The 18843-nt window shown below is 34.8% G+C and overlaps 2 protein-coding genes across 2 annotated transcripts; both read left to right on the top strand.

Annotated features, from left to right (window-relative positions):
* Nucleotides 1-3785: 3785 nt before the first annotated feature.
* On the top strand, nt 3786-11511 carry LOC101900696 (odorant receptor 7a-like). The gene is made up of 3 exons (XM_059118703.1): nt 3786-5025; nt 6870-7230; nt 11401-11511. The coding sequence occupies exons 1-3, from the start codon at nt 4352-4354 to the stop codon at nt 11470-11472; spliced, it is 1107 nt and encodes a 368-aa protein (XP_058974686.1). The 5' UTR covers nt 3786-4351; the 3' UTR covers nt 11473-11511.
* A 4269-nt stretch (nt 11512-15780) lies between these two features.
* Nucleotides 15781-17781, top strand: LOC101900518 (odorant receptor 42b-like). The gene is made up of 4 exons (XM_020039393.2): nt 15781-16320; nt 16378-17137; nt 17197-17557; nt 17621-17781. The coding sequence occupies exons 1-4, from the start codon at nt 16209-16211 to the stop codon at nt 17693-17695; spliced, it is 1308 nt and encodes a 435-aa protein (XP_019894952.1). The 5' UTR covers nt 15781-16208; the 3' UTR covers nt 17696-17781.
* Nucleotides 17782-18843: the final 1062 nt, after the last annotated feature.

The raw sequence follows: 18843 nt of genomic DNA, 5'->3' as shown, positions 1-18843 counted from the left end.
AATTGATTTAACAGTTTATTGTGCCAGCAGCTGTGTCGATGTGTCTACATGTATTCTTCTGCCATGGATGCTTCCTTAGGATGATACATGGTAGAAAAATACAGGTAGATGCATCAACGCTTGGGAACATTGAAATGTCAAAAAAATTAAACGTTTTTTTTCAAATATAAGTAGATTTTTATATGTTTTCTTATATGATTCGGAGGTTATTATAATTCGTGTTTTTCAACAATTTTTACAGGTTTCAATAATTTCCCATTCAAAAATGTCAATTGCCAAATTGATTTGACAGTTTATTGTCCCAGCAGCTGTGTCTATGAGACTACCTGTATATTTCTACCATGGGAAGATAGAAATGCCACTCGGCTGATGTACACACATACAATCAAAAGAGAATACAAAAAAAAATACCCGAAAATGTATCAACAACCTTACTTTAGAGATAATTTATGTTGAAAAGTGTCCATTCACATTGGCGGCCTTCCGCAAGGAAAATAATGCATCTTTCAATGTTACAATTCGCCGCGTTAATTCTAAGGCTGGAAATACATAAAGCGCATATTTGGCTGGCTTAAGTCATCGGCTGGCTTCTTCGTAAATGAACAAGGAGTTTTAGGTTAACCTAGTTCGATTTTGGCCCCAGGCTTCTTTGTTCTTTTCCGAAAAAGCCGGCCGATGACTTAAGCCAGTCAAAAAAGCGTTTTATGTATTCCCACCTTTAGAGCTCTTCAGCATTTAAATGTGAATAAATATTTTGTGTCTCGTACCATCGCTCGTTACCGCGATACTGGTAGCGTAGCCCGGCGTCAAGGAAGTGGACGGAAGAAAACAGCAACATTAGCAGAAATGGTTCGAAAAGTAAAGAAGGGACTTGATCGAAACCCGCGTCACTGTGGTCGAAAAATGGCTCGTGAGCTGAACATATCGCAATATTCCATTCAGCAAATATTGGAAAATGAGCTCGGGGTAAAGCCATTGAAATGCCAAAAACTGCAAGAACTTACACCGCAACAGAAAAAAAAAAAGAGCTAAAGAGTTGCTTCGCTTGGCCGAAAGTGGTGAACTGTCTAATTTGGTTTTCTTCGATGGAAAAACATTCTTTGTCCAGCAGTTTGTAAACAAACAAAACGATCATGTTTACTTGCCAAAGAGGTCAGCTGAAAATGTGCACCTTCGGTTGGCTACCAGAACTCAATCGCCGGCCATGGTGATGGTGTGGGCCGCCATAACAGCTGATGGTCGCTCTCCGCTCGTTTTAAACGACCGTGGCATCAGAATAAATGCCGAATATTATCGCGAAAATATTCTGGAGGGTGTATTAAAGCCTTTGGGCACAAATACATTTTGGCCTCATACCTTATACATTCCACCGGGACTCAGCACCATCGCACTCAGCACGCGCCACCAAAGAATGGTTACAAAATGAGGTTCCTCGCTTCATTTCCAGCGCACAATGGCCACCAAAATCTCCGGATACCAATCCGTTGGACTGTTGTGTCTGGAGTATTTTGGAAAGCAAGGTTGGCACTAAAAAAATACCAAAGTATCGATCAGCTCAAGCAAGCGCTTCGCCGGGAATGAGCCAAAATACCACAGAGCATCATTTGGGGCAGGGTGTGCCGTTTAAAGGTCATAATTCGTGCCAAAGGCGACCAATTCTAACAAATCTAAACTTAGGCTGGAAATACATAAAGCGCATATTTGGCTGGCTTAAGTCATCGGCTGGCTTCTTCGTAGATTTTAGTTTTAGGTTGACCTAGTTCGATTTTGGCTCTAGGCTCCTTTGTTCATTTCCGAAGAAGCGAGGCGATGACTCAAGCCAGCCAAATAAGCGCTTTATGTATTCCCAGCTTTATTCTAAAATTTGATGCTATTTCGGACATTTTTTTGCTTTCATTCAATAAAATTTAAAAAAATGTAAAAATTATGGCATTTGACTTTGTTGCAGTTTTTTTTGTATCTCACCCCGTATGTATATATTACAAAAGGCAAATTTGATTCGGAGCTGCATTTTACTACCACATACATACTGGTCCGGATGTTTCCCGTAAATAATATAATTAATACTAGTTGATGTTAAAAACAAAAGAAGGTTCGTTGTATGGCAAAACAGCAGAGTAAAGTTGGGAATACATAACGCGCTTATCTGGTTGGCTTAAGTCAGCGGCTAACTTCTTTGAAAATGAACAAAGGAGCGAAGGACCAAAATCGAACTAAGTCAACCTAAAACTCCAGCCAGCCGATGACTTAAGCCAGCCAAATATGCGCTTTATGTGTTCCACCCTTAAGTCATCGGCTGGCTTTATCGTAGAGGAACAAAGAAGTTTTAGCTTGACTTAGGCTGGAAATACATTAAGCGCATATTTGGCTGGCTTAAGTCATCGGCTGGCTTCTTCGTAGATGAACAAAGGAGTTTTAGGTTGACCTAGTTCGATTTTGGCCCTAGTCTCCTTTGTTCATTTCCGAAGAAGCCAGCCGATGACTTAAGCCAGCCAAAAATGCTCTTTATGTATTTCCAGCCTTAGTTCGATTTTGGCCCTAAGCTCCTTTGTTCATTTCCGAAGAATCCAGCCAAAAAAGCGTGGAAATAACAACATATTTGGTCTGAAATTAATGAAAAAATACTTGCCAACGTACGCCCATATTTAAGGAAGAACTAAAAAACTATAAATTTGACAATGAAGGGACATAAAAGAGAACAATTGTAATTGTATGATAGGATGAGATTACCTTGTCAATTATACCATTTTATGTAACTTACTTTTGTATTTCACAAGTGAAATGTAGTCCATGCATCACACGATATGTGCAACTTCCACACATGGAAAATTTGACTCTACATATGTAGAAAACATTTCGACGAGCCTTTATATGTTCTAAACCATAGATCCCCAAGTATAAATAACTACAAATATTTCCAATATCTGCTATATGGATTCTGTACTAGAACGAGACCTAAGGTGATAGTACATAAAACGCTTTTTTGAGTGGCTAAGTCATGGGCTGGCTTCTTTGTAAAAGAACAAAGTAGCTATAGGTTGACTTAGTTCAATTTTGGTCCTTTATTTATATTTGTTAACCCTATGCTACTTTGTTGTTTTATGAAGAAGCCAGCCGATGACTTAAGCCAGTCAAAGAAGTGTTTTATGTATTCTCACCTTTACGCCTTCAAATTCCTGAAGTTAATATATTGCCGATTCAAATGAAAACGCGGAATGGCATTTTCTATCAGTATTATGGTACGACAAGGCGCGGCATTGTCGATTTTCATACATGTCCTAGCTATAGCAAAATCATACTTTGAAGAAAAATTCACCCATTCCACAATCAAGGCTCACTCTTAGCTTTCTGTTCTAGATTATATACTTCCTTCATTAAGGTTGTTAAAGTCGAGAAAATGACAAAATATTTGGTCTGACATAAATGTAAATGACTTGCCAGCTGTACGCCGATATTTAAGGAAGTAGTTCAAAATATAAATTTGACAATGAAGGGACATCAAATCATTGTTAAAAATAAGAATAAATAACTAGATTTTTGTCATTCTAAAGGTGAGAACATATAGAACAAGTTTTTTGATGACTTAAGTCATGTGCTAGCTTTTTCTTAAAAAAAAAACAAAGGAGTTTTAGGTTGACTTAGTTCGAATTTGGCTCATAGTTTATACTTGTTAACCCTACGCTCTTTTGTTGTTTTACGACTTAAGCAAGCCAAAAACGCTTTTTATGTATTCTCACCTTTAAGCCAGTACAAAAAGTTATTTATATACCTACACCTTAATTCGTAAGAAAACTGGGAGCAAACTTCGATCTTTTGACAATTAATACAATTTAAAAATTGTAAAAGTGGTAGGTTTTTGGTAGGAGTTTTAGGTTGACTTAGTTCGGTTTTGGTCCTATGCTTCTTTTCCAACCAAAAAAAAAAACATTTTATGTATTCTCACCTTTAATTCTGAGTTGGCTTCTGGGCAAGACAGGTAGCTTGTTTCCTGCTTACTTGCAATACCAAATTTTTCTATGTGTAGCATTTTCAAAAGAACACTGACCATTCCAATTACCAAAATAAAACTTTACAACTCCTATGTGAGTCATAAAACTATGAAATATAATAATTTTATAGCATCAGATATTGTATGTATAAAAGGCTTTAGGTTTCATTTGACTCATTCTGTAAATAAGCTTTGGGCAGGGCTTCCTGTAATCCAACAATGTCGAAACAAAGTAAGTAAACTAATTTACGAATACTTTTTTTTGATAATTTTTAATAAAATTTCTTCTCCACAGCTGTCAAAGTTATTAAAAAGGTGGCCACAAAGCAGGCCCTTACATATCTTTATGGCTGTTTCCGTGTCATGGGAATACACTTTACCAAAAGCCACACTCATCTTTACCTGATTTATGCCATTGTCATTCATAGTTTAACGACAGTGTTTACACCCATTAGCTTTACGACGAGCTACTTTCGCAAAACTGATGAGAATTTCAATATGGGTGTGTTCTTGACCTCTGTACAGGCTGTAATTAATGTCTATGGTTGTATCGTGAAAATATTCTTCCTCGTCTACTATAAGAAAAAATTGGAAGCTGCCGAAAAACTCATGGATCAAATGGATCAACATTGCCAGGCCGATGATGAAATACAGGAGATATATAATATACGTAATCTGGGAAGGCGTATTATAATTGGCTATGGTATCGCCTATTGGATATATACCACGATGACCTACATCTCGGCCTTGGCATCTGGTGTACCATCGTATTCTTTAAATCTATTTCTTATTGATTGGCGTCGTTCGAAATTGGAATTTTATGTGGCTTCATTTATCGAGTATTTCCTGACGAGCTGGACGTGTTTCCAGCAGGTGGCCAATGATTCGTATGGCACAATTTATGTCTGTATCTTGCGGGGACATGTGAGAATTTTGCTGCTAAGAATACGTAAAATGGGACGAAAAGTAAATCGAACAGCTGACCAGAACTTGGAAGAGCTAAAAACTTGCATAAAGGATCACAAGGAGTTAATAGAGTAAATTATTAATGATATAGATAATATTAATGTGATACCTATATTGAGATCTAACCCGGACGTAAAATCCATAAAAGCAAACATCAAGTCTTCGGCTGGCTTCTTAGGAAATGAACAAAGGAGCCTAGGGCCAAAATCGAACTATGTCAACCTAAAACTCCTTTCTTCATCTACGAAGAAGCCAGCCGATGACTTAAGCCAGCCAAATATGCTCTTTATGTATTTCCAGCCTAAAGCTGGAAATACATAAAGCGCTTATCTGGCTGGCTTAAGTCATCGGCTGGCTTCTTCGGAAATGAACAAAGGAGCCTTGGGCCAAAATCGAACTAGGTCAACCTAAAACTCCTTTGTTCATTTACGAAGAAGCCAGCCGATGACTTAAGCCAGCCAAATATGCTCTTTATGTATTTCCAGCCTAAGTCATTTCCTGGTTTCTTCGTAAATGAACAAAGGAACGTAGGGTTAACAAAAATAAATTATGGGCCAAAATCGAACTAAGTCAACCTAAAACTCCATTATTCTTTTGCGAAGAAGCTAGCTGACGACTTAAGCTGGAAATACATAAGGCTGGAAATACATAAAGCGCATATTTGGCTGGCTTAAGTCATCGGCTGGCTTCTTCGTAAATGAACAAAGGAGTTTTAGGTTGACATAGTTCGATTTTGGCCCTAGGCTCCTTTGTTCATTTCCGAAGAAGCCAGCCGATGACTTAAGCCAGCCAAATAAGCGCTTTATGTATTCCCAGCTTAAAGAGCATATTTGGCTGGCTTATGTGAATATCGCATATCGGCTGGCTTCTTCGTAGATGAACAAAGGAGTTTTAGGTTGAATTAGTTCGATTTTGGCCCTGGCTCCTTTGTTCATCTACGAAGAAGCCAGCCGATGACTTAAGCCAGCCAAATAAGCTCTTTATGTATTTCCAGCCTTAAGGTGGATATACACATGGCAGCAGAATACAGGTAGATGCATCAACGCTTGGGAGCATTGATATGTCAAAAAAATTTAAATGTTTTTTCAAATATAAGTAGATTTTTATATGTTTTCTTATACTACGTCATCCGGAGGCTATTATAATTCGCGTTTTTCAACAATTTTTACAAATTTAAATAATTTTTCATTCAACATTTTCAATTTCAAAATTGGTTTGACAATTCATTGTCCCAGCAGCTGTGTCGACGCATCTACCTATATTCTTCTACCATGATATAGAGTTAAAATCAACGTCTGTGGTAGAAGAATACAGGTAGTCGCATCGACACAGCTGCTGGGACAATGAACTGTCGAACCGATTTTGGAATTGCAAATTTTGAATAAAAAATTATTGAAATTTTTAAAAATTGTTGAAAATTGTATATCATAACAACCTCCAATTGGTGTCGTATATAAAAAATATAAAAATGTTCTTATTTTTAAGAATACTTTTTAAAATTTTTGACATATCAATGTTTCTAAGCGTCAAAATTTTTAAAATACTTTCTCCAAATTAAGTAGATTTTTATATGTTTTTATGTGACGCAAATCGGAGGTTATTATAATATGAATTTTTCAAAAATTTTTACAAATTGCAATAGCTTTTTATTCAAAATTTTCAATTTCAAAATCGGGTTGACAGTTCATTGTCCCAGCAGCTGTGTCGATGCGACTACCTGAATTCTTCTACCATAAGTATATGGTATCACTTAAGGCACTATCAGACGGAATGTGTTTTACACATGTGCCATTTCTGTATGTATTTATATATTATTCATTATATGTCCTACCTATTTCCTAGTGATGTAGAATACCACTTATCATCGAAACAAAGATAACACATTTTCTTTCAATTTTTTACTTTTATCTTTCAGACTCTACAATGCCATCTCACCGGTAATTTCGCGTACGATATTTCTACAATTCTCCATAACGGCGGCAATTTTGGGCATCACACTTGTGAACATTGCAATTTTTGCCTCATCCATAACCGCTATGGCCGCCTCAGCATTTTACATCGTTGCCGTATCGGTGGAGATATTTCCCTTGTGTTATTATGCCAATTGTTTGCTGTACGACAGTGACACTTTGGCTACGGAGATATTTCACTCGGCATGGATTGGTCAGGATAGGCGTTATCGCAAAATGTTGATATTTTTCATACAGCGCACCCAGAAGAGCATGGAATTGTGGGCTGGGAAAATGTTTGCCATAAATTTGAATACCTTTATCAGTGTAAGTGTAAGATTTTTGGTAATGTGTAAACGGGATGAAAGACTGACATCGGTACATGGTAGAAGAATATAGGTAAACGCATCGACACATCTGCTGGGACAATGAACTGTCAAACCAATTTTGCAATTGAAAATGTTGAATGAAAAATTGTTTAAATTTGTAAAAATTGTTGAAAAACACGAATTATAATTACCTCCGAATGACGTCGTATAAGAAAACATATAAAAACCTACTTATATTTTTGAAAAAACCTTTAAATTTTTTTTGACATATCAATGCTCCCAAGCTTTGATGCATCTACCTGTATTCTTCTGCCATGCATCGGTACAAGAAATTTGAAGCTGGGAATACATAAAGCGCTTATTTGGCTGGCTTAAGTCATCGGCTGGCTTCTTCGGAAATGAACAAAGGAGCCTAGGGCCAAAATCGAACTAGTTTAACCTAAAACTCCTTTGTTCATCTACGAAGAAGCCAGCCGATGACTTAAGCCAGTCAAATATGCGCTTTATGTATTTCCAGCTTCATGTCATGTCATCGAACCGGTTGTAATAATTTTTAGAAATTATCGGGTTATCATACACACCATTGTACAATAAGGAGGTAAGGTGTCTTTACTGAAATACATCCCTGAGGATATGTCCGCTTTCCGTCAGAATTAGATACAACAAGTTGCAACAAGACTGTCTTAAGTCACCGGCTGGTTTCTTCGTAGAGGAACAACGTTGTTTTAGGTTTACTTAGTTCGATTTTGGCGCTAGACTCCTTTGTTCATTTCCGAAGAAGCCAGCCGACGACTAAAGCCAGTCACAAAAAACGTTTTATGTATTCTCACCTTTATAGTTTCTGGGACAGAGCATTACAATATATTTTCATTGTACCGTGGTAGAAGAATACAGGTAGATTCATTAACGTTTGGAAACATTGTTATGTTATAGTTATGTAAATGTTTCTTCAAAAATAAGTAGATTTGTATATGTTTTCCTATACGACATCAATCGGAGGTTGTTATGATATGCATTTTTTAACAATTTTTACAATTTTGAATAATTTTTCAGTGCAATTCCAAAATTGGTTTGACAGTTCAGTGTCCCTGTGTCGATGGGACTACCCATGGTAGAAGAATATAGGTAGACGCTTCGACATTTTGAAATTGAAATTTTTGAATGAAAAATATCTCAAATTTGTAAAAAAATTTTAAAAAATTAATATTATAAAAACCTCCGACTGGTGTCGTGTAGGAAAACATATGTAAATATACTTATTTTTGAAGAAATATTTAATTCTTTTTGACATATCCATGTTCCCAAGCGTTGATGCATCTACCTGTATTCTTCTACCATGGGACTACCTCTATTCTTCTACCATTCATTGTACCATGGTACATGCCTATTGTCCGCCTAATTATTATATTGAGTACACATTATCTTTCAATTAAAACTTTTCATGCACTGTTAAGGTGAAGCTACATTAGCAGCTTGGCTTCATGGCTAGGCATATTAATGTCAAATTGTGAAGAGAAACGATGGTGGGATTCGAGTGCTGCTCTGACATCCCTTTATGATATGTCACAAAGTATGCCATGCGAAGACTTCAAGCTGCTTATGTACTCCCACCTTTAAGGTGGAGACATATATACACCACGGCATTATTGCATTATTATTTTATATTTTATAAAAATGTTAATATTTCATGGATGAATTTCCGCCGCAAACTTAATTCTATATATTTTTTCACAACAAACAACACTTTTCAATAAATTATGTACCTCTCCAACGGAAATAGCGTCAATGTATCACACGATATGAGTGCTTTATACATATGGAAAATTAGACATTTTATGTGTAATAAATATTCCGTCTATTAAACGAGAAGCAAATTGCAATATTGCATATTGTGAAATAGAAATTTCACGCGAGTATTTTGAAGAGGATATGACAGAGAACGCACACACCCACTAAATGAACATGATCCATAATGTGTACCCCCACAAAGCGAGGGTCTGTCTTATTGTATTGTAGAAGAGTACAGGTGGATGCATTAACGCTTGGGAATATTTAGTGTCAACATTTTTTAAAATATTTTGTGAAAAATGAATAGATTTTTATATGTTTTCTTATACTTCGCAAATCAGAGGTTGTTATGACATACGCTTTTCAAAAGATTTTACACATTTCAATAATTTTTCATTGAAAATTTTCAATTCCAGAAATTGGTTTGACAGTTCATTGTCCCAGCAGCTGTGTAGATGTTACAACCTGTACTCTTCTACCGTGTCTCACTGCCATTTTAAATCTATAAAGTTTTCTGGCCACACGGTAAATTATTTTGCCAAACTTTTAATTGCAATAAATACAAACTTGCAACTCTTGGGAAGATTATTGAAACCTTTATAAAGTCGTTGATTTTTCATAACAAAAATTTGACATAACAAAAGAATTATGTGGCGCTTCATTTAAGCTGACTACAATGGTAAAATTAAGAAGGTAACGTGACGCAATCATATGTTTGCAATTTTTTAATCAAAATTGTACATTTGACAATATCTTAAATTTGTAACAATTGTTGCTGGAAGTCGTCTGTTAACCCGAAAATTTGCAAAAGAGAGCACATGGAGAGAGAAATTTTGACAGTTCTTTCAGTGTGAGTTTGCAATTTATTGCTGGACAAATGTCTTCTCGCAATCACTTGCAACTCTTCTTCTTCTCATTCATCGACACTCAATCAGATGTTTTCTATTGTTTGTTTTTTTCTTTTTGCTCTTTCAATGTGAAAATATTTTTTGGAATTAGCAAGGCTTTTGGAGAACAACTTTTGAAAATGTGAACAACGTGAATATAAATATGTAATAAGAAAATAAAAGACTATTTCCAACATTTTTAGACAAACGCCATTAGCAACAAGTTTAAAGGATTCCGGGGAATACATCAAATCTATTTTTTTTAATGCTCATATTTTTATTTTATTGTCTATTTCCTTTTTATTTATAAAATTGAAAAATTGGTGGTACTTTCTTCCTTTTAATTCTGCTAATGGGGGAAAAATTGGTTTGTTTTGACAAATCAGCTGATTAGTTGGAAGCTCCTGCAGAAATACCGTCTGTTTTCTTGCAAAAGAGGATAAAACTACATTTCTCTCTCAAGAAGATGTTGCTGGACAATTCCTGCAGGAAAAGTATCCAGGCACACCTATTAAATCTATAAAGCTTTCTGGCCACAACCCTTGGGAAGATTATTAAAACCTTTATAAAGACATTTATTTTTCAAAAACTGGTCATAATAAGGAAAATTATAACGTGTATTTATAAACGCTTCATTTTAACTGATTACAATGATAAAATTAAGAAGGTCATATGATGCAATCATGGTACAATAAGGAGGTAGAACAGCTTCGTAAAACTACAGGAATACAGCCCTGAGGCTATTCCCGCTTACTCTCAGACTCATTCAAAATTATATACAATTTGTTTTTATTTTTTCATATTTAAAAACGAGTTAAATATCGAGAAAAATTAATGAAATGCCTGGATTTTCTCTAAAGAATATGATTCTAACTATTCAATCTTTCAATTTTATGGCTAAACTGGTTAAAAATGTTTAATGCGCGAGCCGCAATGTATGCGTCTTCCAATCATTGGTTTTAAAAATATTTTGTTTTCATTTTTCAAAACAATAAATACATACACAAAATTGGCAAAAGTCGGGCACACTTAGAAAAAAATCATAATCAGATGGTAGCATGGTACAATAAAAAGGTAAGGTAGAACTCCCAGCTGATTGCAATTTTTTTCTAAGTGTGCCCGAATTCTGCGTATGTATTTGTTGTTTTTAAAAATAAAAACAAAAAATTTTCAAAATCAATGATTGGAAGAAACTTAAATTGTGGGGAGTGCATTAGATTTAAGATTGAACACTTATGATTATATTTTTGAGAGAACATCCAGGCTATTTGACTCAGTTTAGAAATGAACAAATAATATCGAATAAATGAAAACAACTTGTTGCATATAATTTTAATAATTTTGACAGGAAGCGGTTACCTTGATTTTATCGTGCCATGTCAAATTACATAGAAATATATCAAATAAATGACACAAACATTATAAAAAAGTCACGACCACGTAAAAAAATTAAATTAATTTAAAAATATGTTTTCTTCATCTATTTTTTTCAGATTGCCAAATTTTCGTTTTCTCTCTACACCCTGATCAAACAGATGGGTATCAAGGAACGTCTGGGTCTTTAAAGGACATTTCAAGATTATTCTAGCATTTACCTTGTGTTATCTTGAAAATAAATATTTTAAACAAAAACAACAATCATTTTTTTTCTAATTTTTACATATACTTACATTGTCCAAAATTATAGGTTATATTGAGCTTATAATGAGAAACTTACTTGTACTAAACTTTATTTGCTACTGAACGTCAGAAAGGAAGACTATGTTGTGTTCCTTAAATAATTTAATTGTATTCGTTGTGTTTCTTCTTCTATTTTATAATTACTTTAACCATCGCAAGATTGCACTGTAACATTATTAATATTGTGCTGAAAAACTTTGATGTAATTTGAAAATAGATTTTTTAATTTTCTCATTAGATATGCCTGAATACACTGAAAATGTTTTCGGTTTGCATCCGTATTTTTTTCTTTTCTTTTTTTTCTTTTTTTTTTTTTTTGATTTTTTTTTTTTTTTTTTTTTGGAAAATGAGTATTAAATAATTAGGCCACAACACAAATATAATAAGGAAAGAATATTAATTGGTTAGATTTCTATTTATTCAATAGTCAAGTTAGTATTAATATAAAGCTTTGGATACCATGCAAATTATTATATTTCGAATCAGGGTAAAATTTAGAAGGTAAAGTCATTTCAAATAAGCATACCCATTTCTTGTCAAATTTCACAGTATAAAAATTAGGTTTACATCTCAGATTTGTGTATTTTCAACGGATTTAAAAATACGTATTTTGACAATGAGACGTTATCAAATAAATAATTTTGAAAAAAAAAATTGTAAACATGTGATTCCATGACTTTACATTCTTGATTCTACCATGTTTCGAGCATTAAGGGAAACATCGAATCATGGTAGAATAGATGCATCAACGCTTGGGAACATTGATATGTCAAAAATTTTTAAATGTTTCTTTAAAACTAAATTTATTTTTATATGTTTTCTTATACGACGTCATTCTGAGGTTATTATATTTAAACAATTTTTACAAATTTAAATAATTTTTCATTCAACAATTTCAATTCCATGGATCGAATAGTCCCAATATATCCTTAAAGTAATTAAACATTTAAAATATATTTATAGGTATTTTTTTTTGGCAAATTTGCAGACAGATGTATCCATGGTACAATAAAGAGGAAGAACATGCAGCCCTGAGGCTATGCCCGCTTCCTGTCAGAATTATTCAAATTATAGGCAACAAGTGGTTTTTATTTATATGATATTTTTTGTTCATTTCTTAAATGCGTCAAATAGCGCGAAAGATGAATGATATGCTTGGATGTTCTCTCAAGAATATGTTCCAATCTTTCAATTCCATGGCAAATTTGGCTAAAATTATTAATGCGACCCCGCAATTTAAGTTTCTTCCAATCATTGATTTTGAAAATATTTTGTTTTTATTTTTCAAAACAACAGATACATACACAAAATTGGCAGAAGTCGGGCACACTTAAAAAAAATTGTAATCAGCTGGGAGCTCTACCTCACCTTTTTATTGTACCATGGATGTACCCATGGTACAATGATATCAAGGTAGGGCTATGATACCATATGATTTCAATTTTTTTATTTTCTTGGCTTAATATGTCTTATTTATTTGTTTATGTATGAGTTTTCTTTTCAATAACAAAAAATTGTTCAGAAAACATTGAAATTCGGGTGTTTTCAAAATGCTTATTTCAACGTATGCATCGACAAAATCTAGAGTTTTTATAGCAAAATAATCCTTTAGAGATATATAGAACATGATTTTGAAAAGCAGTGTTGACCTTTCATTCAATTATCGCGGTTTTCAATTATTTATTCAAAATAAATGCAACAAGTTGTTTCATTTTTTATTGTTTTGATACTAATTCTGACATTACAAGCCAAACAGGTAGACCTCTATACTTGCAATTTTTTCAAAATTGCCTTACCTTCTCTTCATTGTACCATGGATGTACCTATATTTATTCTAATTTATTTAACTCACTCGTATTAAGTTAGTTAGAGAGGGTCAAAAAGAAATTGGAATTTATCTCATACCTTTTTATACCCTCCACCATAGTATGGAGAGTATATTAAGTTTGTCATTCCGTTTGTAACACTTCGAAATATACATTTTAGACCTCACAAACAGTGCCTATACAGGACCATGTCGTCGTATAGGCCCCAATATAACTGCTATATTCGGTTTTTTTAAGATTTTAACAGAATTTTAACGGATTTTATTTTTTTGAAAATTTCCAAATGGTGGAGGATATTCAAAGTTCGGCCCGGCCAAACTTAAGCTGGGAATACATAAAGCGCTTATTTGGCTGGCTTAAGTCATCGGCTGGCTTCTTCGTAGATGAACAAAGGAGTTTTAGGTTGACTTAGTTAGATTTTTGCCCTGGGCTCCTTTGTTCATTTCCGAAGAAGCCAGCCAGATAAGCGGTTTATGTATTTCCAGCTTTACTGCTTATAACTTGTTTTTATTAATTTTTAGTTTTTGTGTTCTTAACTTCTTTTATTTGAGGACAAATTGCTTGGTTTTGATAAATTAGCTGATTGCAAAAGCGAATAAAACTACCCCACTTTCTCAAAAAGAAGTTGCTGGACAATTCCTGCAGATAAAGTAACCAGACATACCTATTGTCAAAATGATTTTGACAAACACAAATTCAAATTCAAAATAAAAATAAAAACGTAAAAATTGAATTTGGAAATATGAGAACTTGTGTTCATTAAAAAAAGCAAATTTGGCCGAAGTACAGGGTGAAATTAAAAATCTGCAACCAACTTCAGACTGTTGTCACTTCTAAGCCACTCGTCTGACAGCTGTTAAAATTATTCCAGTGACAGCTCATTAAAATTTTACAAGCGTACAAAAGCATTTTGGTGAGAATTTTCCAGAAAAAATGTGAAATGTAAAAAAATTATATGTGAATAAATCGTTTGAGTCTCGTACCATCGCTCGTTACCGTGATACTGGTAGCGTAGCCCGACGAAGCCAAGAAAGAGGACGGAAGAAACCAGCAACATCAGCAGAAATGGTTCGAAAAGTAAAGAAGCAACATGATCGAAACCCGCGTCCCAGTAGCCGAAAAATGGCTGAACATATCGCAATAATCCATTCGACAAATATTGAAAAATGAGTTCGGGGTAAAATCATTGAAATTCCAAAAAGTGCAGGAACTTACACTGCGACAGATAGAAAATAGTCTCAAAAGAGCTAAAAGGTTGCTTCGCTTGGCCGAAGGTGGTGATGAACTGCCGAATTTGGTTTTCTCAGATGAGAAAATATTCGTTGTAGTGCAGTTTGCCGATGGTCGTTCTCTGCTCGTATTAATTGACCGTAGCATCAGACTAAATGCCGAATATTATCGCGAAAATATTCAGCCTTGGACACGCAAACATTTTGGCCGCAGACCTTGGACATTCCAACAGAACTCAGCACCATCGCAATTAGCACGCGCCACCCAAGAATGGTTACAAACTGAGATTCCTCGCTTCATTTCCAGCGCACAATGGACACCAAAATTTCCGGATACCAATCCGTTGGATTACTGTGTCTGGAGTATTTTGGAAAGCAAAGTTGGCACTAAAAAATACCAAAGTGTCGATCACCTCAAGCTAGCGCTTCGCCGGGAATGGGCCAAAATGCCACAGAGCAACATTCGGGCAGCGTGTCACGGTTTCATTGGCCGTTTGAAGGCCATAATTCGTGCCAAAGGTGATCAATTCGAACAAATCTAAACCTAGGTAGATGCATCAGCGCTTGGGAACATTGATATGTCAAAAAATTTTGAATGTTTTTTTTAAAAATACGTATATTTATATTTAGTTTTCTATACAACGCCAATCGGAGGTTGTTAAGATATGCTATTTTTTAAATTTTTTACAAATTTGAATAATTTTTCATTCAAAATTTTAAATTTCAAAATAGATTTGACAGTTCATTGTCCCAGCAGCTGTGTCGACGCGGCTTCTACCACGAGTTTTGTGTTTGTTGTAACAGTTCATGTGAACGATTGCATTTGGCAATCTCAGTTACAGAAATTGCAAAGATGGGGATGCTTATTTGAAATTACTTGACCTTCTTGATTCTACCATGGTTAAGAGGCAATATTCACAAAAGTTTAAACAAAATTTGTTAGTTGGGAGAAGGGGGCAACAAAGTTTTATATCCCCCCAACTCATCTTTTGGTTGCGCCAAAAACATGGTCTGTGTTTGCCGAGGGCCAATATTTTGAACTCAGAAAATTATACATGAAATAAAAAGAATATCAAAATAAATTTACAATTTTTATTTCGCCCCCACTCTTCTAGGAATTCAAATTTTCTTCAACAAGAATTTTGAACGTGTACCTTAGAAAATAACCCACAATTTTTCTAATCCACATTTTTAATTACCGTCCTTGAACAATAAACAATCTCTAGGGAGAAGTTGTTAAATTTCTAAACATAACTCCATAATATGTATGTTCAATGGCGAAAGAATAGAATTTGTTGCGCACAAAATGACATCGGGATCAACATGTTGAATATTTCCAAACCACCCTCCCTCCCCCCTGGTAAAATGTCAAAAGGCAAGGGCAAAAGTTTGGCTAATTTCATTAAAATTCTAACAGTGCCTTTTCTCTGCCCATCCACCCCAAATCAAATGAAAAATAATTATTTACAAAACTTTTCGAACAATTACATATTTAATGTATTCTGAATTCTATAAAAGCAAAAGGATGTTGGGGCAAATGTTTCAGTTAGCAGCGTATTTTCAACAATGGAAATTCCAAATATTACAACGGTATTGCCACAACAAGTTCAGGAGGACGAACAAGAACCCTCTACAAGCAGCAATAAAACGCTTAAATCTAGTCATGCAAATAAATCTGGTATTGTAAATTTCTATTTTTTGTGATTCTGATTTTTATTATTGTCCTTTTTTATAGATACGAATGACGATTCTTCCGTTCAAACACGCCATGGTTTGCGTTTCCTGTTCATTGGTTTTCGTTTACTTGGCGTTTATTTTCCCAAACGTGGCAGATTTTTGTATTTTTTGTGGTCCCTTTTTGTCAATCTCTATGCGACCATATATTTGCCCACCGGACTTGTGGTGGGCATTATCACACATCGAGATGTGGCAATTGGCGATATGCTGACGTCACTGCAAGTTGCCATTGATGTTGTGGGATGTGCCATCAAAATCGTTTTAATGTATTTCCTTCTGCCTCAATTACTGCAATGTGATCCGGTGTTGGAACGTCTAGACAAACGTTGTACCAGTCCCGAAGAAAAAGATCTTGTTAGACGTTTCATCAGCCATGGCAATCGTTTTGTCATCTTATTTGGCATGGCCTATTGGTCTTATGCGAGTAGTACCTGTATCAGTGCTGTGCTATTTCACCGATTGCCTTATAATTTATATAATCCCCTTCTTGATGCCACTGCATCGAAGGGTAGTTTTGTATTGGGTGTTTTTGTGGAAATGATGCCCATGTATTTGGCCTGTTCCCAGCAAGTTGTAGACGACTCCTATGCTGTTATTTATACACAAATCTTGAGGACACACTTGAAGGCCTTGGTTTTTAGATTGCAACATTTAAATGATGATCATCGAAATGAGAATGGGGTGATTAGCCCTGAGGCCGAGGAAAGAAATATTGAAAATCTAAAACTGTGTATTATTGATCACAAAAATATTATTGAGTAAGTAATTGCTATGTTCAAAATAAATGAAATACCTAAAAAATGTTTCCAACATCCAGGCTCTATACCCGCGTGGCTCCGGTAATTTCCATAACCCTCTTTGTACAATTTACCATAACTGCAAGCCTCCTGGGAGTGACCTTAATAAACATTTTAATATTTGCCACCAACACAGCCTCAATTGTGGCCTCGTGTTTCTATGTGCTCGCAGTGGTTGTGGAAATATTTCCCCTCTGCTATTATGCCCAGTGTCTAATGAATGAAAACGATCATTTGACGGAGGCAATATTTCACTCAAATTGGATCCATCAAAGCAAGCGCTATCGTCAAATGCTAATATTTTTTATGCAACGTTCCCAGAAGTCCATCGAATTTACAGCAGGAAAACTATTTCCCATTACCTTGAGTAGTTTTTTGAGTGTGAGTTGTCAAAATGTAGTTATTTTTTGTTGTTATCATTTGTCATTTCTCTCTCATTTACAGATTGCCAAGTTCTCGTTCTCTTTGTATACATTGATAAAGGAGATGGATATTAAGACACATTATGGTTTGGACTAATGCCACCTTTATAGGATATGTTTTTAGAAACTTGGTTTGAATTCATCTTATAAAGATTTTTAACGAAATAATAACAAAACATATATTCCACATGCATCAATAAAGCAATACCACATAACAAATGTCTAATATAAAGTATTGCGGCTCAAAAAAGGAAATTCATTTAAAAAAAATGGAAGAAACAATTTGGCATGCCACTTAGAAATTTTTGCACTATTCTGATCAAGGCCTATATAAGATCGGCCAGGAAGGCCATCTTGACAACCAAGTTTTCTGTCAAAATATATTTTGAATTCCCCCAATTCGCCATCTATATATAGAAAAACAAATTTGTAACGGTCATGTCAAGAAAATTTAGAAATAATTTATAGATTTGAAAGGAAATCTAAATAAATAATATTTGAAAAGGAACAAGTTAAAAAGCACCAAGTTCGGCCGGGCCGAACTTTTAATACCCTCCACCATTTGCAACGAATTTGGAAATTTTTAAAAAATAAAATCCTTAAAAAATTCTGGTAAAATTTTAAAAATACCAAATATAGCCGTTATATTGGGGTCTATACGACGTGGACATACATAGGCATTGTTTGTCATAAGCCATTACCATATTCAAATTGGAAACTTGAAATAAACGGTGAATATGTAGCTAAAATCATCAAAATATCGTACATAAGGAGGTGCCATTAAATTGGAGCTGTGCAAAGTCCTGAACCAGCATAGACAATTTTCTGTCACAGGCTGTAGCATCCATTACGAACTTCAAATACCACATTTCAAACAATTTCGGTGGGTATTGTACCTAAAATCGTCAAAATACCGAATATGGGGAGGTACTGATATATGGGGCCTATACGAAGACCTGGACCCGCACAGACAATTTTCTGTCACAGACTGTAGTATTCATTACGAACTTCAAATACCAATTTGAAACAATTCCGGTGAATAATGTCGCTAAAATCATCAAAATACCGAATATCGGGAGGTACCGTTATATGGGGGCTATACGAAGACATGGACTTGCACAGACAATTTTCTATCTTAGACTGTAGTATTCATTACGAACTTCAAATACCAATTTTGAAACAATTCCGGTGAATAATGTAGCTAAAATCATCGAAATACCGAATATAGGGAGGTACTGATATATG

Source organism: Musca domestica, unplaced genomic scaffold (genome assembly GCF_030504385.1).
Source record: "Musca domestica strain aabys unplaced genomic scaffold, Musca_domestica.polishedcontigs.V.1.1 13, whole genome shotgun sequence".
Lineage (NCBI taxonomy): Eukaryota > Metazoa > Arthropoda > Insecta > Diptera > Muscidae > Musca > Musca domestica.
The sequence above is the reverse complement of the archived record's forward strand: the minus strand, read 5'-3'. Positions and strand labels throughout refer to the sequence as shown.

What these genes read in the sequence shown, in the direction of transcription:
- LOC101900696 (XM_059118703.1), top strand. Translation starts at nt 4,352, where the DNA reads ATGGGAATACACTTTACCAAAAGCCACACTCATCTTTACCTGATTTAT. An exon ending in GATCACAAGGAGTTAATAGA is followed by an intron (nt 5,026 to 6,869) that starts GTAAATTATTAA and finishes TTTATCTTTCAG; the next exon opens with ACTCTACAATGCCATCTCAC. An exon ending in ATTTGAATACCTTTATCAGT is followed by an intron (nt 7,231 to 11,400) that starts GTAAGTGTAAGA and finishes TATTTTTTTCAG; the next exon opens with ATTGCCAAATTTTCGTTTTC.
- LOC101900518 (XM_020039393.2), top strand. Translation starts at nt 16,209, where the DNA reads ATGGAAATTCCAAATATTACAACGGTATTGCCACAACAAGTTCAGGAG. An exon ending in GATCACAAAAATATTATTGA is followed by an intron (nt 17,138 to 17,196) that starts GTAAGTAATTGC and finishes TCCAACATCCAG; the next exon opens with GCTCTATACCCGCGTGGCTC. An exon ending in CCTTGAGTAGTTTTTTGAGT is followed by an intron (nt 17,558 to 17,620) that starts GTGAGTTGTCAA and finishes TCTCATTTACAG; the next exon opens with ATTGCCAAGTTCTCGTTCTC.